This window comes from Pelophylax lessonae, assembly GCF_965119305.1.
Source record: "Pelophylax lessonae genome assembly, chromosome: 4".
NCBI classification, from domain to species: Eukaryota; Metazoa; Chordata; class Amphibia; order Anura; family Ranidae; genus Pelophylax; species Pelophylax lessonae.
Genome location: NC_138771.1, coordinates 524,351,348 through 524,378,124, shown reverse-complemented (window position 1 = coordinate 524,378,124; position 26,777 = coordinate 524,351,348). Strand labels below are relative to the sequence as shown.

General features: G+C 48.6%; 1 protein-coding gene across 1 annotated transcript in view; it reads right to left on the bottom strand.

The window, feature by feature from the left end:
- The window catches only part of SMC1B (structural maintenance of chromosomes 1B), a 512,286-nt gene that overhangs the window by 198,119 nt on the left and 287,390 nt on the right, over nt 1-26,777 (bottom strand). The window contains exons 14-16 of the mRNA XM_082255760.1: nt 9,716-9,832; nt 8,029-8,135; nt 6,998-7,139 (exon numbers count right to left, since the gene is read on the bottom strand). Coding sequence (XP_082111886.1) covers nt 6,998-7,139; nt 8,029-8,135; nt 9,716-9,832 — 366 coding nt within the window. The remainder of the gene's footprint in view (nt 1-6,997; nt 7,140-8,028; nt 8,136-9,715; nt 9,833-26,777) is intronic.

Below are 26,777 nucleotides of genomic sequence, written 5' to 3'. Positions count from 1 at the left end.
AGGAAATCCCCCTGATGCAGGGAGGCCACCACTGTTCGGATGGACTCCATCTTTCCCCAAGTCCAGAAATTGGACGCACCTTGCCCTCTTTCCTGGACATTGTGAACAGGTTCGAATAGAACCCCTGAAACCGTTCAATGTTAGAAGTGGAGAATCGCACCGGTGAAAGTGATCGAGACTCGATCCTGTATCCTGAACGTATGACCTTCCTTTAAATAGGGATTCCTCAAACGGATAGCGCCTAGCCATGCGTTTGGAAATAACAGGGGTTCGTTTCAAAACGACCCCATTTGGGTAAAGGAAAATCCTTCGCCCTTTTGGTAGGTTACCAAGTACCAAAAAGGAATCTCAGTCTCAGCTACCTCTGCCGGTGTAACCTCAAGACTAAAGGTTTCCCGGACGGACACAACTAGTGCATCCACCACTCTTGTGCTATGGCGGAGGCAGAAACGTTCTCTTCACTGCTGAGGAGACATTACCTGAGACAACAGCCCCATAAGAGGGACCTGCAGCTGCATTGACCAGCTCCGAATCCGTATCTGAAGTATCAGATAAAAAATGAGGGTAGGCGGGGGTCACTTCTTGACCCCCGTCCGTGACAGGCCACCTCCACCCGGGATACCAAAGACTCCAAAACTGCTGAAAATGCATTAAAAACAAGTGGGGTACTGGAGGGTCCTGCGGTCACCTTGAGGGGATCAGGTGGGGATACCTATGCGGCAGAGTCAATGATTATACAAGACATTTGCCAGCGACCAAAAAAAAAAAATGACAAAGTAAAAAACTTTTTTTTTTTTGTAATCCCCCAGCGTAACAGCGCCCCTCAGTGTTACCTGCCTTTTTGGACCCCAAGGCTCATCCCTGATGCACAGAAGTTTTCTATCAGCTTGCTCAGTGCTGTCCTGTTACAGACAGGAAGTCTTTGGCTCTTTTTCCTGGCTAAAGGAGGCGGCCCCGCCCCTTAACACGCCTTCCGGCGCCTCCCCCTGGCTCCACGAGGTGTTTGGTCACCTCAAACATGGCTGCCCCCATGCTGGAGACACGAGGCTACGCCAATATGGCGGCCTCGTGCGATCTGCCAGACAATGGCGGCGGCCTGTACAGGATTCAATGTTCGCCTGCGGGAGTATCTCGGCCCCACAACCTTCACCTTGATGGTGATAAGCCTGGCCGGCGGTACCGAACCCTGGCGGGCCGCCTGCGGTCCATGGGCCGTCGGAAGGAAGCTCGCTGCCCTGGCTGGAGGAATGGCGATCTGGACTACAGTGATTCAGGCATAGGCATCGCCCTGTGAACGCCTCTACAGGTAAGATACCTCTTGCTTCATTAGTAATGCCCATTCTAGTACTGCCACTGACTTCAGTCACCTTTACAGTTTTAAAATGACATTAGATAGTCAGCTCCCAAACCAAGCCTCCTGGTTTCTGTTCACAAAAATCACACTCAAATTGGGGGATCTGTGATCTGTTATAGGATAGAGGGGAGACCCATCCTACCATTCCAGAGAGGGGCCCGCGTTCACCACAAACCCGTCAGGGGGGAAAGGGGGAACATACTACTCACCATACCGGAACCAGGCGGGCGCCACTCCTGACAGAACCCCTCTCCACCGGGGTGGGGGGCTGTCGACCAGTACGGACGCCGTGACTCTTGGTCATTGGCGTTCAAGCGAGACGTTTAACTCGCAGGGTCAGTCCCCGTCCAGTGGGACTATGTCGCGGCCGACCCAGCGCGGAGCTATGGCCTGCACGCGCTCGTAGGCTGAACTGGGGTGACCACTGGATCTCAACACCCAGCCCGTCGCCCAGTTACAGCTTGCTTGCTTGAAGATCTCACAGGAACACTGGAGAAAAAAGCTGTCTAAAAAAAATCTTTCTAAGAAAAAAATCCTGCCAGGACCGAAGATCCTAGCAAGGCATCTAGGTCCTTACTCCTAACTAGACAGAAAAAAACTGATTTGCTGTAGCAGGAAGTGAGAGGATATACCCTCTGGGACTGCCCCTAGGGTGTGGCCAGAACGTTTTCTTTCCTGTCTAGTCCTACTCCTGTAGAGGGCAGCATAACCCGAGTTGTTATTAATCAACGAGGACTACGTCTGTCAATGAGCGACAGAGAAATGGTATTATTAGTAGTAATCAGCATGGATTCATGAAAAATCGTTCTTGCCAAACCAATCTATTAACCTTCTATGATGAAGTGAGCTTCCACCTAGATAAAGGTAAGCCTGTGGATGTGGTGTATCTGGACTTTGCAAAGGCCTTTGACACCGTTCCCCACAAACGCTTACTGTAAAAACTAAGGAATGTAGGTATGGACCGTAGGGTGAGTACCTGGATAGAGAACTGGCACCAGGGGAGAGTGCAAAGGGTGGTGATTAATGGGGAGTACTCGGATCGGGCGGGTGGGGAAAGTGGGGTCCCCCAAGGTTCTGTCCTGGGGCCAATCCTGTTTAATTTATTAATAAATGATCTATAGGAGGGGATATCTAGTACAATCTCAGTATTTGCAGATGATACTAAACTAAGCATGCCAATATCTTCTATGCAGGATGTGGAAACCTTACAAGCCTGAACAAAATAATGGGGTGGGCAACTACATGGCAGATGAGGTTTAATGTTGAAAAATGTAAAGTAATGCACTTGGGTGCCAGAAACCAGTAAGCAAGCTACTCACTAGGGGGGAAACCTCTGGGTGAGTCTAGGATGGAAAAGGACCTGGGGGTACTGGTAGACAACAGGCTTGGCAGTGGCATGCAATGCCAAGCCGCTGCAAGCAAAGCCAACAGAATATTGGGATATATTAAAAAGGGGATTCACTCCAGAAATAAAGAGACTATTGTCCCACTCTACAAGACTCTGGTCCGACCACATCTGGAGTATGCAGTCCAGTTCTGTGCACCGGTCCTCAGGAAGGATGTGCTGGAACTGGAGAGAGTCCAGAGAAGGGCAACAAAAATAATTAGGGGAATGGAGGGCATCGGCTATGAGGAAAGACTACAAGCACTGAACATATTGTATTCTCTCTGGAGAAGAGACGATTGAGGGGGGATATGATCTCAATGTACAAACACTGTACTGGCGACCCTAGCATAAGGAGCAAACTATTCAGGGAAAGGGAATACAATAAGACATGTGGCCACTCAATAAAACTAGAGGAAAGGCAGTTTAACCTTAAAATACGTAGGGGGTTCTTCACTGTAAGAGCAGTAAGGATGTGGAATTCTCTTCCGCAAACAGTCGTATCAGCAGGGAGCATCGATAGTTTCAAAAAACTATTAGATGGGCACCTTAAAGACCACAACATACAGGGGTATACAATGTACGGTTAACAACAAACACACGCACACATCATAGGTTGAACTTGATGGACTGATGTCTTTTTTCAACCTCACAAACTATGCAAGGACCCGCCAGGACAAGGTAACATCTTCAATACCCCCCCAACCCAGGCGTCAGACGCCGCTATAGCGCCCCCCAGCGGGGAGGGCAGGACGTGTCCTGACAGGCCTGCGGGATCTTTCAGAGAGACACAGCCCTGTCATACCAAGGAGTGGGCCCACATCTCCCCCTCAGAGGTCTGTCTCAGGGACACAGGGGACGTTGCATCACTCACCATACCATGGACCGGGGGGCTCCGCTCCGAAATAGCTCGCCTCCCACCATGAGTGGGGGTGCTGCCAGACAGAAAGGGGTATTCTGCAACTCAGGGCGTTCCAGTCGATGCGTCCCGGTGAAGCATCCGCTCGCAGGCTCGTCCCCATTTACCGGGGCTCTGTCGTGGCGAGGCCTGGACGGACCACAACCTGCTCACGCTCGGTGGCCAAGCTGGGAGACCGTAAGGAACTAGATTATCCAGGGCAAAACCTCAGCCCGGCTGTCGCTTGTAGTTCACCAGGAAGACCCCCTGACGCTAGCTAGCGATAGTGAGTAAAGATAAACAAAAACATTCGCAAAAGAAAATAAAAACTAGGTCCTATTCCTAAACTAGGCAGCAAGAAACTGATCTGAGAGAACAATGTGTCCAGGGTTATGTCGTAAGGGACAGCCCCTAGAGGCGTGTCGAGTGAAAAATTTTCACTGCCTAGTCTACTCCTGTAGATGGCGCATAACCCATTAGTGAAGAAGCATAAAGAGCTGCGTCTGTCAAAGGACGTAAGAGAAAAATGGGCTCTTTAAATCAGTTGCTAGGAAGCGGCGTATGATGTCGCTCCAGGCCTCTAAGGCCAGAGAGTCGAGTAAGGGCCATCTTGCCCTCACTCGACTTCCTGCCTGAGGGGACAGCGGACCCGATAGTTTTCCCCGCTACCGATGGGTCCAGTGCTACCGATGGGTCCGGTAAGCGGGGAAAATGACAGGGAAGCGGCAGGAGGGCGGCTCCCACCGCCCATAAAGGTGATCCCGCAGCTGGGATCACCCTTATGTTAAAGTGGACCGCCCGCAGTATAAAAAAAAATACTAGGGTTATAGTAGTTATCTGCTGCCATAACCCTGGTATTTAACATCAAAGTACCGACGTAAAACTGCGGCGGGTGGTCCATAAGTGGTTAACTTAAAAATGTATTTTACATTACTCTCAGCTCCTCCAAATTCCTTTTTTTTTTGGCTGATGTGATCCAGTTTCTTGTAAGAGGGTGTTTGTGGTCCATGGTTCTATTGTATGTAGGACTGTAGGCACCGGTCCTTGCTAGCTCTTGATTTGGATTAGGGACTATAGATTATGGGATTTGTAGTATGCACAGAGCAGTGAACATGACCGTAACCAACGTACACGGCTTGTTCCAAACAAATGGACGTGGAGGGGAAAAGGATGTATGTTTGGGAGCTCCAGAAGGATGTTAGAAAAACATAGTAAGAAATGATTTTGTGAAAAACTGATAACAGAACCAATTGGCCCCTTTCACACATGCAGACCGTTCAGATCCGCTTGTCAGTTTTTAGGCAGATCTGAATGGATGCCCCATGCATCTCTATGGGGCAGCGGATGTCAGTGGAGACATGTCCGCTGACATCTGATCCTGTTCCGTCAAATCTGGACAGATGGAAACCCTATTTTCCATCTGTGTGGCGGATCGGATGAGAACGGACAGGCGGTCCATTTTCATCCGATTCCCCCATAGAGGACAGCGGGGATCTGACACCTCTGTCTCCGCACACAGAGCCATGTGAAAGGGGCCTTAAGCAGTAGATGTATATGGATTGTTTTTGAATAAGGATATCATTTATTATCACTTGCAATAAATAAAACTGGTGCATAGCAGGAAGTGGGAGTATACACCCTGGGACTGTACCATAGGTGTAGTCAAGCTTTGTTAACACTTTTCCGCCTAGAGTTCTACTCCTAAGGAAAGCAGCATAACCCATAAGTCAAAGAAGATATGAAGCTGTGTCCGTCAATGTTCAAAAGAGAAAAACTGATTTTAATCAACAAGTGTCAGAAAAAGGCTTAGTCTTTAAGAGGTTAAACTGCCCTCACTTAGACACTTAGGGCCCTTTCACACGGGCGTTCTGCATGTCCGCAAATCATCCTATTTTTTTGCAGATGATATACGAACATAATGTATGTCAATGGCATTGCGGATGTCAGCGGATGACCAAAACGGCGTGGGATCCCCCCAAAATCCATACCAGACCCTGATCCGAGAGCGGAGGGAAGAAGAGAAGACCGGAGCGGAGAAGACCGTATGAAGATTTTTAATAAACTTTTCAAAACGTCTCCTGTCATAATTTACATACACTGCCTTTTATGGGGTGAATGGGTAGGGGTACAGTGTACCCCATACCCATTCACATAGGGAGGGGGTCCGGGATCTGTGGGGGCCACGCTTGCTAAAGGGGGCTTCCAGATTCCGATGAGCCCCCTGCCCCCAGACCCCCACAACCACCGGCCAGGGTTGTGGGGATGAGGCCCTTGTCCTCATCAACATGGGGGCAAGGTGCTTTGAGGTGGGGGGTGCAGAGCCCCCCCTGCCCCAAAGCACCCACACCCCCCCATGTTGAGGGCGTGTGGCCTGGTATGGTCCAGGGGGGGTGGGGCCGCTCGCTCGTCCCCTCCCCTTTCCTGGCCTGCCGGGCTGCATGCCCGGATAAGGGTCTGGTATGGATTTTGGGGGGCTACCCTCAAATTCCATACCAGACCCGAAGGGCCTGGTTTGGAACCTGGGGGGGAACCCCATGCCGTTTTTTTCCCCATTTTGGCGTGGAGTTCCCCCTCAAGATTCTAACAGCGCAAGTCGGATCATCCTGATCCGACTTGAGGTGCGACTTCCATTCAAATCAATAGGCTCACATAGGGAACCATTGATTTTGAATGGAAGAAAAAAAAACGTATAACGTGGCTTAACACACGTTAAGCAACGTTATTCAGCCCTTAGCAGCGTCAGACGTTTTTACAGCTTGACGCTGCAGCACCAGAACGCACAGTTCCTGGGTTTTTTTTGGAGCTGTAAAACGCCTATGCCACTTGGAGCTCCTAAAAGCTCTATATGTGCATGAGGCCATAGAATAACATGGATGGGCGTTCTGCAGCTGCAAAAAAAAAAAAAAAAAAACGCTGCGAACAGCAGCTCCAAAAACGTCCAGTGTGCATGAGGCCTTAAGATTGTGAGGGGGGAATAAATCGAGACCACGCTTTTTTCAACGAATATTAGTACAGCTCTAAGTCGAAGTGAAATTTACCCTAGTCAGATTGCTGATGTGTTGCGTGCCTGAAAGGGAGCTAAAATTAGAGGACGGGAGCGGTGTAAGTACAGAACAGCTATTGCCCTGAGCATTTTACTGGGTTTCCTCAGTGACATCTGTAAAATAGCGTATCCAGAAAGAGAACCACGACAACCCAGGTGCCAGTGGCATACAACCCACAGTCTATGATTTGCTCTCCTGTACATCCAGGAGAAAATTACTAGCAGAATATGTTTGGTAAAGGCCACATAAAACTTTGGTAAGGTTTGATGCAAACTTCATTCATATAAAAAATAAATAAAGAATAAAAGTTTCTGCACCTTCTTTAACTCAGTAACTTGCTCTTCCTCTTTGCTTAAGTTCTCCTTCAGCTTTAACACTTTTTCTGTTTCTTTCTTTAGTTGTCCACGAATGTATTCAATTTGAATTTCCAGACGTGTCTTCTGATTTCCAAACTCCAGCCTAAAGAGAATATGACCAAACATTTAGAGTGTAACATATACAAGTAAACTCAGTCAGTAAACTGTTAATGCAATCTATAAAATATGCAACTGCAACTAAATGAGCAAGACTACTCAAATTGCCTAAAATAATATCTGCCATCCATTCCAAAAACTAAGGTTCCATTCACACCTCTGTGTTCCGGGAACACGTCTCTGCGTGCCATTATTTCTGAATGATAACCCAAATGAGGCTGAGTTATGAATTTTAAAAATGTGAAAAATGCACATTACAAAACTGTGGGAGGCTCACTGCCAAAAAAAAGCTTCTTTGTATAATCTACGCAAATTTGTTTTTGCATGCTGTTATTGTGCTACATTGATCTCTATACGGTTGTATTGATCTTCTTATTGTTCAGATATGACTTTCCAATAAAAATATTTTGTAAACAAAAAAAAAAAAAAGCACAGGTGCTACTTTGACACTTTTGTAGTGTGTAGAGCAGCCTATTCAAGGGAATGGGCTGTCCTATGGTGTCGCACAATAAGCATGCAAGAAAAATGCGTACAAGCGCGTCATGCCGATGTATATGGGGCCAAAAAGTGCTCCCTAAGAGCAGGCCCATGTCCAGTATAGCCTCCTCCAAACCACATCTGTGAGTACACTTGCTTTGCTACCAAATCTTTTCTACTTGGGGCATAAGCCCTATAAATGACAGTGTCTTGCTGGCAGATAAAGTGCTCTCATTAAACAGAGTGGTGATGAGACCCATTGCTGCCATTTCACTCTTATTTCCAATTTTCATGGGCTATACATTTCTATTTCTAGCAGAATGACAAGAAACAAGCCAGTAACATTTCTTTTTTCACAGGAAATGTAACAAACGCAGACACGACTTTATCTGTTGTACCTTTTCTTGTCAGTTTCTTCATGTTGTTTCACATGCTCTTCCTCAAAATCACGAATGTTTTGCACTCCTATCTCCTCACAGAAATTCCTAAACACGCTGTCCTCCAGCTATGAAAACATACTGTGTTAGGATTTGTTTCAATTTGTTTTGCTTCTGTTTCTGTTTGTTATGAAGCAAGTTATAAACCTCTTCCAGCAATAGAGTGGTTTAAAGTTGCAGTGCAAACATGTAAACCAGTGTTTCTCAACCCTATTCCAGTCAAGGCAGAAACGTTTTAAAATGCTGCACAATCTCAAGGCATCCCATTCTAAAATGTAAAAAACAAAACTAATATTTTTACATAATATAATATAAATAATATAATATAATGTGGCAACATCCACACATGTATGACACCCATTAGAGTTGATAAATTCTTCTAAAGCAGGGGTCTCAAATCTTTCGAAACAAAGGACCAGTTTATCGCCCTTTTAAGATTAGGGGGACCAGAACTGTGGCCAGCAGGAGGAGAAAATGCCCTGGCACTGGTGAGAGTAAACAATGCCATAGGCTTGGTGGTCAGTTGGAGTAAAAATATGACATCATTGATGTCAGTTGGAGAAATAGTGCCCAGTCATTGGTGTCAGATGGAGGAATAGCGCCCCCTCTTTGGTGATAGTGGAAATACTAGTGCCTCATATTAGTGGAAGGAATAGTGCCCCCAAGGGCAGGATAAAGGTAAGCAAAGGGCCACATCAGGCCCACAAGCCACAGTTTGGAGACCCCTGTTCTAAAGTAAACACACCTTCGCACACTGGTACCGACTGGTATTCCAATGTTTCTTTTCTCTCTCAGTTTCTCTGCCTCACTCAGCTAATGTGACCTCGGTGCTGATAGAGAGAAGCAAGGATGCTGTGCAGGTGCCCAATGTCCTCCTTATCAACCGATGATGTCACTGGCTGCTGCTTGTGCCTTGAAGGTTGCAATGGTGCACATTAAAAACCTGTAGCTTTGAATAACCAAAAGGCAGGCTTCATCCACCCGCTGGCTTGTATACTATTTTTGGGCAATTTTTTGACATTTTGCCAAGGCTCCACTAAATAAATCTGAAGGCACCCTGGTTAAAAAAGGCTGATGTAAACTATACCTTCAATAAAACTAATCTGCACTAGGCATACCTATTAGAGACATGAGGTGTCATTTCGTGCACTTCAAATAAAGTTAACAAAAAGACAGAACAAAAAAAGAGAAAACTGTGATGCATTGAAACGTGCATCACAGCGCCCCCTCACTTCAGCCGAAACTGGCAGCTGCCCGCATGCTAAAAGGGAGTGTTTAGCAAGTGTAAATGGGCCCTTTTGATTTGTGCAGCATACACACAGACAACACATAACCTTCTCTAAAATTCTGCTACAGTATCAAATAACTATCGAATATCTATGGGTAAAACTCCATATGGGACATCAGCTTACAGTTTCTTTTTGAATATGCTGGCGGTCTGTGGTTGGTCAAAAAACAGCCAATAAAAGCCAGGCTGTGTAGAACTAAACTATAACTGTTATTTAAAAGATCACTTGGACTGCTCAGAAGCAATTTGGTGCTGTAAAAAATTCACATAACCATTCATGATATGCAATTGCGTTCTACTTCAAGAAGCTATTTACATGCCAATGTAACAAGTATTCAAATCTCAAATAAATCCATCTACCTTATTCATTTGCTCTTGAAGGTCTGTGATTTTACCCTTATGCCTTCCAAGTTCCTCTGCTAACATTGTAAACTGAGATGCAGCATTTGAAAACTCACTTTCCAGCCTAGATTTTTCCTGCAAAAATAAATTTAAACAGGTTTGGTTTACTTCCCACACGCAGCAAATACAGCAACTGCCTGCCAAAAAAGTCACTCATGCAATCTCAAACATTTCTTCAACTTTGAGTGGTTACAAACACAATGGGCTGACAAAGATTTTTCGTTTTACCGGTGCAAAATCAATACAGGACCAAGGTTATACCAGTTTCTCATCCAGGACACACAAACATACATACACACACACACACACACACACACACACACGTGAGTACACTGGAAGGAAAGTGGTTTTAAAAAGGATAATAATAATCTGTCACACTTCACAAAAATCTTCACCTCCATGAATCATGCTCAAAGCGTTCGTTACTCCAAAATTTCATATTCCTGATATGCGTCTTCTTGTATGAGAAAGTATCCTGTTCTCTTTATATTGCTTCATCTGCGAGAAATTCCTGGTGTTCCTGTCTCCCTCTAGTTTCCTATTAAAAACTGACCACACTAACCAGATGAGCACTTCATGATCAGCTCTCTAGCTATGCTCGGAACTCAGTGTGCTCTCCTCCAATGATCAGACTAGCCCTGACACCCCCACCCCCCCCTGCACAGCCTGTCACTAGGAAGCTCGGTGTAATGTTGCTTCTCCTCCCCCTAGCTCTTATGTAGCTGAGAACAGAGGAAATGTACTTGCTTATATTAAAAAAAAAAAAGTGAGAGAGAGAGAAAAAAGGTATTTATAATGTATTTATATCTATACAAAAATGTTTTGCCTTTCATTTCTATTTTAAACTTAATGGGTTGTTTTACAAGGAGATCGTTTACAATAACTAAGTGAATAAAAGACTCATCAGATTTCCATACCCCTTATTAAGGAGCTATGAAATGCTTTGTACAAGTATAGCAGGTAGGACATTCAGGCTCCTCTTCTTTCCACCAGGGCTCTCCCCAATACATTCTCCCATATAGGAACAGAAAATGCCATCAACTCTGGTTGTGACCCCCATTCACTCATTGCCTCCTCTGCTCATAGTACAGGACCGGCAATAATACAAAGGCACTTACATAGTGTAACATTGTTAAACCAAGAACGTTTTATTATTAAAATCTTATACGCAGATTAAAACCGAAAACCAACAGCCTTTTTCAGGTACAGATCCAGGTAATACCAGGTGTCGACTGAGTAGTGATGAGCCGAATACCCCCCCTGCTCAGTACGCACCAGAACATCTCAAACAGGAGAAATTTTCTAGCTAACATGTGAACTCCATTAAAGTCTTTGGAGCACGAACATGAAGAATCAAGAGTCCTAATTTAAAAGGCTTAAATTAAATGCAAGTTATTGGCCCAAAAAAAGTGTATGGGGACCCGGGTACTAGGGGACATGAATCAATGCAAAAAAATGTTTTTAAAACAATCATTTTTACAGGAGCAGTGATTTTAACCACTTTACCACTGGAGGATTTTGCTGTCTTCCGTCCAGGCCACTTTTTGCGATTCGGCGCTGTGCGACTTTAACTGACAATTGCGCGGTCGTGCGACGCCGTACCCAAACAAAATTTACGTCCTTTTTTTCCCACAAACAGAGCTCTCTTTTGGTGGTATTTGATCACCTGTGCAATTTTTACTTTTTGCGCTATAAACAAAAAAAGAGCGTTTATTTTGAAAAAATAACAATATTTTTCACATTTTTTTATATGAAATTTCCCCCCCAAAAAATGTAAAAATCAAAATTTTTTTTAATTTTTGGCCAATTTGTTTTTTGCTACATATTTTTGGTAAAAAAAAATCACAATAAGCGTATTTTTATTGGTTTGCGCAAAAGTTATTGCGTTTACTAACAAAGGGAAAGATTTCTGTCATTTTTGGTGTTTTTTTTTAACGCGTAATGGCGGCGATCTGCGATTTTTTTTGCGGGACTGCGACATTGCGGCGGACAGATCGGACCCTTGACTGACATTTTTGACACTTTTGGGGGTACCAGTGACATTACTGCAGTAATCAGTGCTATATATATGCACTGTTACTGTAAAAATGACACTGGCAGGGAAGGGGTTAATTTTATTGGAGAGGGAGGGGTTAATGTATGCCTGGTGCTTACTGACGTGTGGGGGGGGGGGGGGGGGGAGGTGACAGAGTGACACAAGGACAGATCCAGGGTTCAGCTATGCTGAACCCTGCAATCTGACCCTGCCTGTCACTTCAGAGATCTGCCCGCTGTGTTTACACACAGTGGGCGGATCTCCAGACTCGATCCCTGACGATCGGGTAAGAGCAGCGGCGATCGCCGCTGCTCCTCCCGCTGTGACTGAAAACAGCGGGAGCGAGCCTCCGGCGGCGCGTGCGCGCCGCCCACAAGGGGCGGAGTCCAGCGACGTAGGTCTACGTCGCTGGACGGGAACGAGCCACTTTGCTGCAGTAGCAGCAAAGTGAGCGGGGGTAAAGTGGTTAATAATGCTTAAAGCGAAAAAATAAAACTGAAAAATTCCTTTCAGTATCATGCCTAGGGGGGCCTGTATGTGCCTGTAAAGTGGCGCATTTGTGCAATGTATGTAGCCTGCTGCAGCAATACTGACATTTCTAAAGGAAAAAATGTAATTTAAACTGGCTCTCGGCTATAATGTATTGTCGGCTCCTGGCAATACAGATAACAAAATGAAAAAAAAAAAAAACGGCGTGGGGTTCCACCTATAATCTATACCAGACCCTTAGATGAGAGCACAGCCTGGCTGGCCAGGATGGGTGTGGGGGCGAGCGAGCGCCCCCCACTCCTGAGCCATACCAGGCCACATGCCCTCAACATGGGGGGGGGGGGCTTTGGGGCAGGGTGGGGCTCTGCCCTCCCCACCCCAAAGCACCTTGCCCAATGTTGATGGGGACAGGGGTCTCTTCCCGACAACTGTGGGCTGTGGTTGTAGGGGTCTGCGGGGGGGAGGCTTATCGGAATCTGGAAGCCCCCTTTAACAAATGCGCATAAAAAGTGAGGTTCAAAGACCAACCAACATACCAGGTTGAAGGATAACTAAACCCAAGAACAAAAATGTAATATATTGCAGCTTACAGTCCTTAGAAGCTGGCTGCATTAGTTTTATTTTCAAGCGAAGAACATTATCAGCAAGTACAGAAGATACCTGTTGATCCTGCTAGAAATAGTGTCTTGTCAGTTTCTGTGAGCTGCAAAAACTAAATTTTTGTAAAATCTTACGGTAAAATTCCTTTCTCTGAGTCCTCTGACAATCGCCGCCCCTCAAATAGTCTTCACCAATGGGTATTGACCTCTTATCCATAGGAGCAAGCTAGGCATAAGACTTGTTAAAAAACAAAGCAATTTGCATAGACAAACCTGTAGGGGGCTGTCCCACTGGTCCAATACCCCCCTGCTATCAGCATTCCCAACTCAGTTTGGAAGTAAGCAGTACATAGTCCAAAAAACCCAAAAGAGGGGCGGGGCGGCGACTGTCAGAGGACTCAGAGAAAGGAATTTTACGGTAAGATTTTACAAAAATTCAGTTTTCTCTTACATCCTATGACAGTTGCCGCCCCTCAAATAGTCTTTACCAATGGGATGTCCCAAAGTAGTGTAGACATGAGGAGTGGGAAGCGCAACCGTCACAAAAGGCAACGCAGCACCCAGGTCAGAGAAAGGAACCTTATCTGAACCAGAAAGGTGAACTCTAGGTAACAAGAAAGCTCAACAGGAGCAACAAACCCAGGAAAGCAAATCAAACAAAGGGGGAAAAAACAACTCCAACAGACAGGGACAGCCAACACCATGTCCCCCTCAAGGCACGGCCACGCACAAGACTTTGCGGCCAAAGGAGGCATCTGCATCAAAAATCAAAATTTGGAAAAGGTGTGCACGGATGACCAAGTCGCTGCCTTGCACACCTGGGCCACCGAAGCCTGATGTCGGAAAGCCCAGGACGCACTAACCGCTCTGGTAGAGTGCGCCTTGACAGGGAAGGGCGGAACCAGTTTCCTAATTGAATAGGCCTGTACAATCGTCTGTCTGATCCATTTTGAAATGGTTGCCGCAGACGCAGCCATACCCTTTCGAGGGCCCTCGGGAAGGACGAAGAGCGAATCAGACTTCCTGAAGCATTCAGTAGACGACAGGTACACCCTGATCGCCCGGACTACATCCAAGGAATGCAAAGCAAACTCCTTAGGATGCTTAGGATTCGCACACAGCGAAGGCAAGACAATATCCTTGTTAAGGGGAAAATCTGAAACCACCTTAGGAAGGAAAGATTGGTTAGGTCGCAAGACCACCTTATCCTTATGAACCACCAGGTAAGGGGTGCGGCAAGACAGAGCCGCCAACTCCGACACTCTGCGGGCAGATGTGATCGCCACCAGAAAGGCAACCTTTCGTGACAGCACAGGCAGAGGAATCTCCCTGATGTTCTCAAAGGGAGGACATGAAAAACGGACAGGACCAAACTCAAGTCCCAAGGAGGCAAAGGTGCCCTCCGAGGAGGAGCAAAATGACGCACCCCTTGAATAAAGGTGCGTATCAAAGAATTTGACGCCAAAGGGCGCTGGAAAAGAATTGCTAGTGCAGATAACTGACCCTTAATCGTGGTCAGCGCAAGACGCTGGTCCACACCAGATTGTAGGAAGGCCAACACCCTCGCTACCGAAAAAGAGCGAGGATGAACGCCCCTGGATTCACACCAGGCAAAATAAGCCTTCCAGGTACGGTAATAGATTTTACCGAACGAGGCCTTCCTAGCCTTGAGCAGGCTAGGAATGACCTCCGACAAGAGACCCCGATCTCTCAGGACCTGGCTTTCAAAAGGCACGCCGTTAAAGCCAGCGACTGTAAAGCAGGATGGAAGATCGGCCCCTGAAACAGCAAATCGTCTTGTAATGGGAGCCGCCACGGAGGCTCGACGACCAGTTGTATGATGTCCGCGTACCAAGACCGGCGCGGCCAGTCCGGGGCCACCAGAATCACCAACTTCGGTTCCGAGACCAACCTGCGAAGGAACCTGGACAGCAACTGAATCGGGGGGAAGGCATAGATCAGACGATACCGATTCCAAGGCACCACCAGCGTATCCGAGGCATCTGCCAGAGGATCGTGCGTCCTTGCCACAAACCTTCCCACCTTGTTGTTTAGCCGAGACGCGAACAGATCCACATCCGGGGATCCCCATCGCACACACAGCATCTGGAACACCTCTGGATGCAGGGACCATTCCCCTGGTCCAGGGTCTGGCGGCTCAGATAATCGGCCTGCCAGTTCTCCACACCTGGAATGTGAACTGCCGAAATCGCCGGGACGTGCATCTCGGCCCAAGACAGAATTTTGGTCACTTCCTGGGCCGCCCGGGCACTCCTGGTGCTCCCTTTGTGATTGATGTAAGCCACCGCAGTGGCGTTGTCCGTCTGCACCCGTACAGGGTGGCCCCGCAGATGATCCGACCAACGGAGCAAACACAGTCTGATCGCTCGCAGTTCCAAGATGTTTATTGGCAGGGAGGATTCCTCCTCCGACCAAGTGCCCTGGGCAGACAGAGTGCCCAGGACCCCCCCCCCCCAGCCCGACAGGCTGGCGTCCATGGTAATCACCGTCCACAACAACGGCCACAAGGATTTCCCCTCCGTCAGAGCCACCACAGACGAAACTCTCCGACTCGGTGGCTCAAAGATATCCTCCTTTCCAAGGACTGAGGATGCCTGTCCCACCGAGCCAGAATCTCCGCTTGCAGAGATTGTGTGTGGAAATGTGCAAATGGTATCGCCTCGAAGGCGACACCATCAATCCCAGGGACCGCATGCAGGTCCTGAGTGATGAGGATTCATCGTCCCTGAGGGACCTGACCTCGTTCTGTAGAGTCCGGAGCTTGCCCTCCGGAAGAAAGACTTTCGCTTGGGCGGAATCCAGGACCATCCCCAAGTAAGGGAGTCGAACAGAAGGGGACAAAGTCGACTTCTGGACATTGATGGTCCACCAAAACTCCTGGAGCGTCTGAACCGTAGTTGACAGATCGAGTCAGACACTGGCTGGCATTCGACCTTAACAGGAGATCGTCCAGATATCCCAAGATCGCAATGCCCTGCGCCCGTAACAGGGCCAAAACAGGAGCCAACACTTTGGTAAACACCCTTGGAGCCGAAGCGAGACCGAAAGGTAACGCCGCAAACTGATAGTGTTCCTCCGCGATTGCGAAGCGGAGGTATCTCTGATGATCCTCGAATATAGGGATGTGTAGATACGCATCCTTGAGATCGATGGAAGCCAGGAAATCTCCCCAGGGAGGCCACCACCGAGCGGAGGGATTCCATGCGGAACTTTTGAACCCGCACGAAGCAGTTCAGAGCTTTCAAGTCCAGAATCGGACGTACCTTGCCCTCCTTTCTGGGCACAGTGAACATATTTGAGTAAAACCCCAAAATCTGTCCCGATGCGGCACCAGGACGATTACACCCTGGGCGAGGAGATCCTGAACCGCCCGATGAAGATCTTGTAAATGATCTGGGGTCAAATGAAGATTTGAGGGAAAGAATCTGTCCGCTGGTTTGGTTTAAAGGAAGGGCTCCGCTTACCGCGGAAAAAACGGAATTTTTGTAAAATCTTACCTGTAAAATTCCTTTCTCTGAGTCCTCCGACAGTCGCCGCCTCTTCATATTCGTCACATATGGGGTATTAGACTTTGCTCCGAAGGAGTAGCTAGGCAACAGAATATGTTAACATTAAAGCTTTTAACATATCCCACCCTCAAGGGGTGGTCCCCTCAGTCAATACCCTCCTACTTCCTGCAACCATATCTCAGTTTCAGTGGAATAGCAGTAGAGTATACAACCAAACCCCAAAAGAGGGGCGGGGCGGCGACTGTCGGAGGACTCAGAGAAAGGAATTTTACAGGTAAGATTTTACAAAAATTCCGTTTTCTCTTACGTCCTCCGACAGTCGCCGCCTCTTCATATTCGTCACATATGGGGACGTCCCAAAGCAGTGCAAACATGAGGGGTGGGAAACGCATCCGCGCCGAAAGGCAACGCAGTCTCCGCATCAAAGAAAGGAACCTTACCAAAGGAAGGAAACCAGCTGGGCTACAGGAAAAAATAATTGCTCAACAGGAGCAACAACCCAGGAAAAGACAAAGAACCAGGGGATAAAAAACTTATCCCAACAGCCAGAGGTCCCCAACAAGGGACCCTAGGGAATTGCCGCACTAAGAACCTTGCGGCCAAAGGAAGCATCCGCCGATGCCTGAACATCTACTTTGTAGAATTTTGTGAAAGTGTGCACGGTCGACCAGGTCGCCGCCTTACACACCTGGGCTACAGAAGCCCCATGACGACAGGCCCAAGACGTACTCAGAGATCTAGTAGAGTGCGCCTTCACAGGCACAGGGGGAACCTTCCCCTGCAAAGCATAGGCCTGTTCAATGGTCTGCCTGATCCATTTGGCGATGGTAGAGGCCGACGCCGCCATGCCCTTCCGAGGACCCTCTGGAAGAACAAACAAGGAATCCGTCTTTCGAAAAGACTCAGTCGATTTAAGGTAAACCCTTATCGCCCGAACAACATCCAAAGAATGTAGTCTCACCTCTTTCGGATGTTTAGGCTTCGCGCACAGCGAAGGCAAGACAATATCCTCATTTAGATGGAATTCCGAAACTCGCTTTGGAAGAAAAGAAGGATTAGGTCGCAAGACCACCTTATCCAAATGAACAACCAGATACAGAGACTTGCAGGACAAAGCCGCCAGCTCCGACACTCTGCGAGCCGAAGTGATCGCAACCAAAAAGGCGACCTTTTTGGACAACATAGACAACGAGATCTCCCTGATCTGTTCAAAAGGAGCACATTGTAACACAGATAAAACGAGATTCAAGTCCCAAGGGGGCAAAGGATCCCTCCTAGGAGGAACCAGATGCCGCATTCCCTGAACAAAAGTGCCAACCAAGGAGTTGGAAGCCACGGGACGTTGAAACAGAACGGCCAGCGCAGACACCTGACCCTTTATCGTAGCCAGCGCCAAACGCTGATCGACACCTGTTTTAAGGAAGGACAGCACTCGGGAAACCGAGTACGTGCGGGGTGAAAACCTCCTGGACTCACACCAGGCAAAATAGGCCTTCCAAGTACGGTAGTAAACCTTCCCCGAGGAAGACTTCCTCGCGTTGATCAAGGTATGAACGACCTCCGGAGAGAGACCCTTCTCCTTCAGGACCTCGGTCTCAACAGCCAGGCCGTCAAAGCCAGCGACTGTAAAGCAGGATGGTATATCGGCCCTTGAGACAGGAGATCGTCTCGAAGAGGTCGACCGCCAGATTCACGAGGTCTGCGTACCAGGACCGGCGAGGCCAGTCCGGCGCCACAAGAATCACCGTGCTGCGTTCCGATTGTAACCTGCGAAGGAACCTGGACAGCAACTGAATCGGTGGAAACGCGTACATCAGATTGTACTGATGCCACGGGACCACTAACGCGTCCGACGCGTCTGCCCGAGGGTCGCGCGTCCTTGCCACGAACCTCCTCACCTTGTTGTTGAGACGAGACGCGAACAGGTCCACATCTGGAAGACCCCACTTCGCGCACAACATCTGGAAGACAGCCGGGTGGAGAGACCATTCCCCCTGATCCAGGGTCTGGCGACTCAGATAGTCCGCCTGCCAGTTCTCCACCCCCGGAATGTGCACCGCCGTTATCGCCGGGACATGAGTCTCGGCCCAAGTCAGAATGTCGGCCACTTCTCGAGCCGCTCGGGCACTCCTGGTGCCCCCTTGGTGGTTGATGTAGGCCACCGCCGTGGCATTGTCCGTCTGCACCCGAACCGGGCAGCCCTGCAGCCGGTCCGTCCAGCGATGAAGACAGAGATTTATCGCACGCAATTCCAGAATGTTGATCGGAAGGGAGGACTCCCCCTCCGACCAAGTTCCCTGGGCGAACAGAACGCCCAGAACACCACCCCAGCCCGACAGGCTGGCATCCGTGGTGATCACCGTCCACGAGATAGGACGAAACGACTTGCCCCCGGACATCATCGGGGACTGGAGCCACCACAGAAGGTCTCTTCTGGTGCGATGACTCAACGAGATTTGAAGATCCAGAGATTGAGGTCGCCCGTCCCACACGGACAGGATCTCCGCTTGGAGACCCCGCGTGTGAAACTGGGCGAAGGGAATCGCCTCGAAGGCCGAGACCATCAATCCCAGACATCTCATGCACGTCCGCAGAGACGAGAGCGGAACGTCCCGGAGGGACCTGACTTCCTCCTGGAGAGTTCTGAGTTTGTCTTCCGGCAGGAAGACCTTCGCCTGCACCGAGTCCAGGATCATTCCCAGGTAGGGAAGACGAACCGACGGACTCAGTGTCGACTTTGGAAAATTTATCGTCCAACCAAACTCCTGTAGAGTTTGCATCGTGACAGACAGGTCCTCCTCCAGACCCTGGCTGGTCGCAGACCGAACCAGAATGTCGTCCAGATACCCCAGGACAGAAATGCCCTGGGCTCTCAATAATGCCAGAATCGGTGCAAGCACCTAGGTGAAAACCCGCGGAGCCGAGGCGAGACCAAAAGGCAACGCCACGAACTGGTAGTGATCCTCCGCAATGGCGAATCGAAGGTACCGCTGGTGACCCTCGAAAATGGGGATGTGAAGATACGCATCCTTCAAATCGATGGAGGCCATGAATTCCCCCGGAACCAGGGCAGCCACCACCGACCGCAGGGATTCCATGCGGAACTTGCGAACCCGCACAGAGCGGTTCAGAGCCTTCAAGTCCAGAATTGGACGAACCTTGCCCTCCTTCCTGGGCACGGTGAACAGATTGGAATAAAACCCCCGAAATCTGTCCCGATGAGGCACCGGAACCACCACTCCCTGAGCCCTCAGGTCCCGCAACGCCAGGTGCAGGTCCCGCAAACGCTCCGGAGACAGCTGAAGATTTGAGGGAAAAAACCTGCTCTCCGGCCGAGAGAGAAACTCGATCTTGTAACCAGATCGAACGATCTCCTGAACCCATCTGTCCCGCACGCGGGCCAACCAGGGTTGAAGAAAACCGAGCAAGCGTCCCCCCACCCCAAAACTGGGTGAGGGCGCCCCTTCAGGCCGCACTGTTATGGGCTGCGGATCCGGACTGACCGGACTTCTGTTTCCCAGACCAGGGCTTCTTTTGAGAGCCTTGACCTTTGAACGGTTTGCCCTTGTAGTGCGACCGAAAGGCATGAAAGGACCCCTGAGGGGGCCGAAAATTAGCATGCTTCTTCCCAGAAGCCCCTTTAGCCTTGGGGAAATGGGGCAAGAGAGTGCTCTTACCTCCGGTGATCCCCTTAATCAACACATCCAAGGACTCCCCAAAAAGGCGAGACCCATCATAAGGCAGATTGGCTAAGGTCTTACGTGAAGATTGGTCCACCGACCAACATTTCAACCAAACCAGGCGGCGAGACAACACCGCCACGCTGTGCACACGTGCAGCCAACGGGACTAAGTCCAAGTCCGCATCACACAGATACATGACACCCTGGTGGATTTGATCCAGGGTCGCCGGCGAGGCCGAATCGGCCACTAGGACGCGTCTAAGCATCTGCGTCCAACTTGCGACAGCCTGGGCCGCCATGAGAGAGGCAAACAGAGCCTTAAGCATAGAACCCGTAATAGAGTAAGTATGACGGGCAAGAGACTCCAATCTCCTATCTGTGGCATCACGGAACACCGGGGAATCCTCTGCAGGAATCGCAGTAGATTTGTTTAAAACCGCAATTGCGTGATCCACCGGGGGTGGCACACACCACCGTTCATCAGTGGAAGGCGAGAAAGGATAACGCAGCTTGAACCTACTTGGCACAGCAAAAGGTTTGCGCAGATTGCGCCATTGTTCCTAAACAGCGCGCTGAAAATCATCATTGCAGGGAAAAACCTGCGGCGTCCTGCGTTTTCTCTGCGTCCCATAAGCCGCCAAGGCAGCGGGGGGGACACACTTCATCCTGCAAACGCAGCGTTTGTTTTATGGAAGCAATCAATTCATCCATGATTGCAAGCTCTTCAGGCGAGCCAGGGGGAGAATTATCCACTCCTTCAACTTCAGCCTCCACCTCGGACCCCACTAGATCCAGGGAGGAGCGGGACCCCGATAAGGAGACCCCCGCCATAACAGCCCCATCACCCTCACCCTCAGACTCAGAGGAAAGAGAAACTCTGGGTCTCTTGGTAGATTGAGCAGCCACCAGCATCTGCACCTGAGCAGCAAGGCCAGCCACAATAGTGGCTAAATCCCCCCCTGGGGGGGAAACAGCGGTCCCCTGGCTATCCACCAAGGCGGTAGGAAATTTGCCCTCCTGAGAATCCATTGCCCCAATATCAAAATGCCGGATAATAAAGGGTTAACTGCCCCTTTAACAAGCGCGGCGAGCGCAGCCCACCGCACCACACACAAGCACAATGAGACCCCCACAGGGACAATAAAACTGACACAGGCAATGGATAAGAAGGATATAACCTGAGGAGACCCTCGCCCCTGCTGCTGCCTCGATCGGTGTACCCAGGAGAAGAGGAAGTGATGGGACCAGGGCGCTCTATTAAAGCCTATGGGAGGCTACAAGAAAATGGCCGCCATGCATGTAGAACATGCGGCCGGAGCGAGTGTAGGCAAAATGGCGCCGTTTGGCGCCGAAACCGCCGCTCCACAGTACAGTAATGCACATATATAGCCATATATAAAAAAACATGGCAGATCGCCGCAGCGATCGCTGTATAGTGCCCAAACATGCCACAAAACATGCCCCACAGCACACAGCTTCTCACACTGACAAAGCTGACACACATAGTATCACACAGCTCCCCCCCCCCCTTGCAGCCCACAGCATGCAGCCGAGTGATAGGGAGACAAACAGTGAGAACAGAGGCAGGCTACACAGTCCCAGACTGACACCCCCCCAGACAGACAGGTCCCCACATAGATACACTTACCTCACAATGGCGTGGGGGACCCGCACAGGCGAACAAGCCGCTGCACATGAGGCAGGGAGAGTCGCATACAAGACGCACAAAATGGGGGTTAAGAAACCGCACAGCGTCCAGTGAGGTAGCCACCTCACCAATCATCCCTGCACCGAACAGGGATGGGTCGTTCACTGTGCCAGGAGCGTTACCTGGCTGAACGCTCGATGGCAGGTTGGGAAGCCACTGACCCACGACCTGCGACCAGGGGGATCAGCCCGAGACCCAGCCCGCATAATCCTCTTCGTCAGAAGAACTAACTAATGCTGACAAAAAGAACAGCTAAGCAAAGGTAGAGAGAAAACTCAAACAAAAAATCAAAAAAGAAGAAAGAGTCTGGGGCACAAAGCCCCAGCACAGAGTGAACCAGCCACTCCTGACAAGCTAGACATTGAAACTGAGATATGGTTGCAGGAAGTAGGAGGGTATTGACTGAGGGGACCACCCCTTGAGGGTGGGATATGTTAAAAGCTTTAATGTTAACATATTCTGTTGCCTAGCTACTCCTTCGGAGCAAAGTCTAATACCCCATATGTGACGAATATGAAGAGGCGGCGACTGTCGGAGGACGTAAGAGAAACTTACCTTTGGGATTCTGGGGCAGCAGAGTGCTCTTACCCCCAGTGACCCCTTTAACCAATTTGTCTTAGGGAGTCCCCAAAAAGGTGAGTCCCTGCATTAAGGGATGTCAGACACCGTCTTCCTGGAAGTCTGGTCAGCCGACCAGCTCTTCAGCCATACCAATCGGAGGGTTATCACCGCGACAGCAGATAGTCGTGCGGCCAAAGGGGCCTCATCCAAGGCCGCGTCACACAGGAACAGATCAGCCTGAATAATCTAGTTAGGTACATTGTCCATGACAACCATAGACTCTGAATCAGAGGAGTGAGAAAGCCTAAGCCTTTTCTAGAAGCCCGTTCAGAGATCAATAGATCCACCTTGGACGCTAAAGTTGCAAGTGCAGCAGTAATCGCAGATGATTCAGACGTACCTGAATCATCCACCAAAGCTGGGGGGAATTTGCTGTCCTGGGACTCCATAAAAGCTTTTATGGCGCTGGCCCTTTAAATCGCGATAGCGGCGACCCCACCGCAATGCATCGCAATAGGAACTAGACTGAAATACCCCACAGGTAGGAATAAAACTGATAGCCAGGATATATCCCCCAAAAAAACAGCAATAAAAGACCCCCAGAAGTGTTACCACGCTTGCTGACGATCGGTCTGCATGAGGAAAGGAAGTGATGTCACACCGCTAGAGGCTAAATAGGACTCGGGCTAAAGAAAAATGGCTGCCCATAGGAATCAATGGGAGGCTCCGGGAAAATTACTGCCAAACACGTGTATAAAGCAAACATGCCACACACAAGATGGTGCCCGAAGGGCGTGATACACTACATAGAAAATGGCTGCTGAAGAGCCCTCAGTGAAGCCAGAGCAGCCGCCCATACCCACAATGGCGGTCCCGCGGTATTTCCCCGCTGCGGTCCGCCCACACATGCCTGTACTCCAGTAAAAACCCGAAAACCGTGCCACAGGGGTTAGGGACCCCAACAACCCCCCACAGCACGTCCTGGACGCCATAGTGCCCCCGCAGGGACCAGGAGGAGTGCGAGCCCCAGACACACAGACATGAGGGGAGAGCACAGACACCAGCAGAGTGTCATCCCCAGACAGAGGCCCCACACAGAATGTACTCACCGTTCAATGATGGCGTGGGCGCCTCTCTGCGATAGGGAGCCTCCCACCCCAGGTGGCGGGGGGGTCGTCAGCCAAACAGGACTCTAGAAACCCACAGAAACTGCGGTTGAGGCATCCTAGCGAGGCTTTTGTCCCTGAGGCCAGGGACAGGTCGTTTGCGAGGCCAGGGCGTACGCATAGCCTGCTAAACGCTCGATGGTGGGCTGGGATTCCATATGGTTCTCTGTCCTGGGATACCAGGACAACCAGTCCGATTGCCAGCTCCGCAAAGGCAGTCTTCCGAAGATCCGACTAAGCGCAGGAAACAAATAAAAAGCTAGCAGTGTAAAGAAAACACTTGTACAGAAAATAATAAAATAGAAGAAAGGCTGAGACTGTAGCCCCAGCACAGGGAAGCCTATCTTACTCCTAACTAGGCAGAAGACAAACTGGGTTGGGAATGCTGATAGCAGGGGGGTATTGGACCAGTGGGACAGCCCCCTACAGGTGCGTCTATGCAAATTGCTTTGTTTTTTAACAAGTCTTATGCCTAGCTTGCTCCTATGGATATGAGGTAATACCCATTGGTGAAGACTATTTGAGGGCCGGCGACTGTCAGAGGACGTAAGAGAAAAAATGTTTCTGTAAACTACCAATTGCCCTGCCCTCTATGTAATAAATATGAAGTGATACTGACATGTTTGTAGTTCATATTATGAGAGCGGTATTGGGTGGCAACCATGGCTCCCTCCACAGATACAGTGGGGGAGTGATGTAGATACCCAGGGACAGGAAATGTGTTAAGGGAGTGTGAGGTAGGCGCTACTCTGTATATCAATGAATCCGCTTTAATGAAAACGTGTTGTGAATAAAGTGCTGTTAAAAAGATGTAGTCCCGCTGTATAAACTCAATAAATAAATAGATCAATGTAAACAGTTAGTAAATCAATATTGTATGATCAGTAAAGGTGCCAAAAGTGCAATAAATAAAATATGCAAACAAATAGTGCTGGGACTGGGGTTTCCTTTACCACCACTAGAGGGAGTGATGTGCAAATAAATAATGAAATAAGTATATATATATATAGATGTATATAAATAATATATGCACAGATAGTGCTGAGACTGGAGTTTCCTTTACCACCACTAGAGAAAGTGGTGTGCAAATAAATAATTAAAAAAGTTTATGTTAGACACACTTTGTAGTGAATTACTCAGTAGTGCGTAATCTATTAAAGCGGTAGTATACCGCTTTTTTTTTACTTTTAACTACAGGTAAGCCTATAATAAGGCTTACCTGTAGGTACAATTAATATCTCCTAAACCTGCACGGTTTAGGAGATATTACCACTGCATGCAGCCGCTGACGAGTGTGGCGCATGCGCTCTGAAGGTCCGGCGGACCTTCAGAGTTCCTTGCCGAGAATTGCCGGAAAATGACTCCCGCGCGCAATGCGCGGGAGTGATCGCGACTCCGGCCAATCACAGCGCCGGAGCCTCCGAACCCAGAAGAGACGCCGAGGGATCATGTCCGCTCCCACAGCGGTGTCCGGGGGTCCGTGTCGGGGCTTCATTCTAAGGTAAGTGTTTCATGAGCTAGTATGCTAAGCATACTAGCTCATTATGCCTTTGCCTTGCAGGGTTTTTTTTTTTTTTAACTTTGAGTTTACAACCGCTTTAAGGTGCCAATTGTGCAATCTACAAAAAATATATAAACAAATGACAAACAAAGGAAATGTGTTATTTGCAGGATTATAAGGTCAAAATAAATCAAAAGCAGCAAAACAAAACATACAGCTACCACACCAGGGACTAGTGTGTTGCAAAATATTACATTTTTAGTTTCTCCACTGAAAAATTTATTTTTAATTCATACTCACCTGTAAAATCCATTTCTTGAAGTACATCACGGGACACAGAGCCATGAATCATAACATATGGGTTATATAGCCATCTATAGGTGGAGGGACACTGGCAGCCAATCAGAATTGATGAACCCCTATACAACTCCTACAACACAGGAAGTACCTCTGTTTTGTAGTAAGCAATAAAAAGCCCCGTAGAAGAGGGGAGGGACCTCTGTGTCCCTTGGTGTACTTCAAGAAATTGATTTTACAGGTAAGTATGAATTAAAAATCCATTTTTCTTTTTGTAAATTACGGGACATAGAGCCATAAATCATAACATATGGGACGTCCCAAAGTAATGCATCAGAGAGGAGGTGGACACCAAAAAATACCGCCATCTGACCCTAACAGAAGGATTACACCGCCGCCTGCAGCACACTGCCGCCAAAAGCAGAGTCCTCCTAGGTCCCAACATCCACTGTATAGAAACGAGTGAACAGATGCAACGACGACCTGGTCGTGGCCTTGCAAATCTGAGCCATAGAGGCTTGATGGCGATGTGCCTAAGAGGCACCTACTTCTCTGGTAGAATGTGCCTTTACAGGAAAAAGTGGAACCTTTCCTACTAAAGCATAAGCCTGGGTAATAACCTGGCGAATCAAACAAGAAATCATAGATTTAGATGCTACCAACCCCTTCTGGCAGTACAAACAAGCTCTCAGAAGTTTTATGAATCTGAGCTGTTTCCTGTAAATAAAACTTAAGTGCACGAATTACATCAAAAGAATGCAATAACCTTGCCTCCTCTGAGTGAGGATCTGGAAAAAAAGAAGGTAGTATAATGTCCTGATTCAAATGAAAGGCATAAAATCACCCTATCTTGATAAAATATCAAGAATGGCTGCTAGTTCCGATACCCTTCTAGCCAAAGTTATCGCAATCAAAAAGACCAGTTTTCTGGTCAAAAGAACCAGGGGAACCTGCCCCAGAGGTTCAAAAGGCTGTTTTTGCAAAACTGCCAACAGATTTAAGTCCCAAGGACACAACGGTGGCTTCACTGGAGGAAGCAAACGCAATATTCCCCGGACAAAGGTTTGAACCAACGAATGGGAAACGATCGGTTTCTGGAAAAAAATGGATTTTTGTAAAATCTTACCGTAAAATCCTTTTCTCTTAAGCTCATTGACAGACGTAGTCCTCGTTGATTAATAACAACTCGGGTTATACTGCCCTCTACAGGAGTAGGACTAGACAGGAAAGAAAACTTTCTGGCCACACCTTAGGGGCAGTCCCAGAGGGTATATCCTCTCTCTCTCTGCTACAGCAAATCAGTTATGTCACAAAGCAGTGTTTAGAGAATTTAACCCAACCCAACTCAAAAAACAGAGGGGCGGGTACTACGTCTGTCAATGAGCTTAAGAGAAAAGGATTTTACGGTAAGATTTTACAAAAATCCATTTTTCTCTCAAGCTCATTGACAGA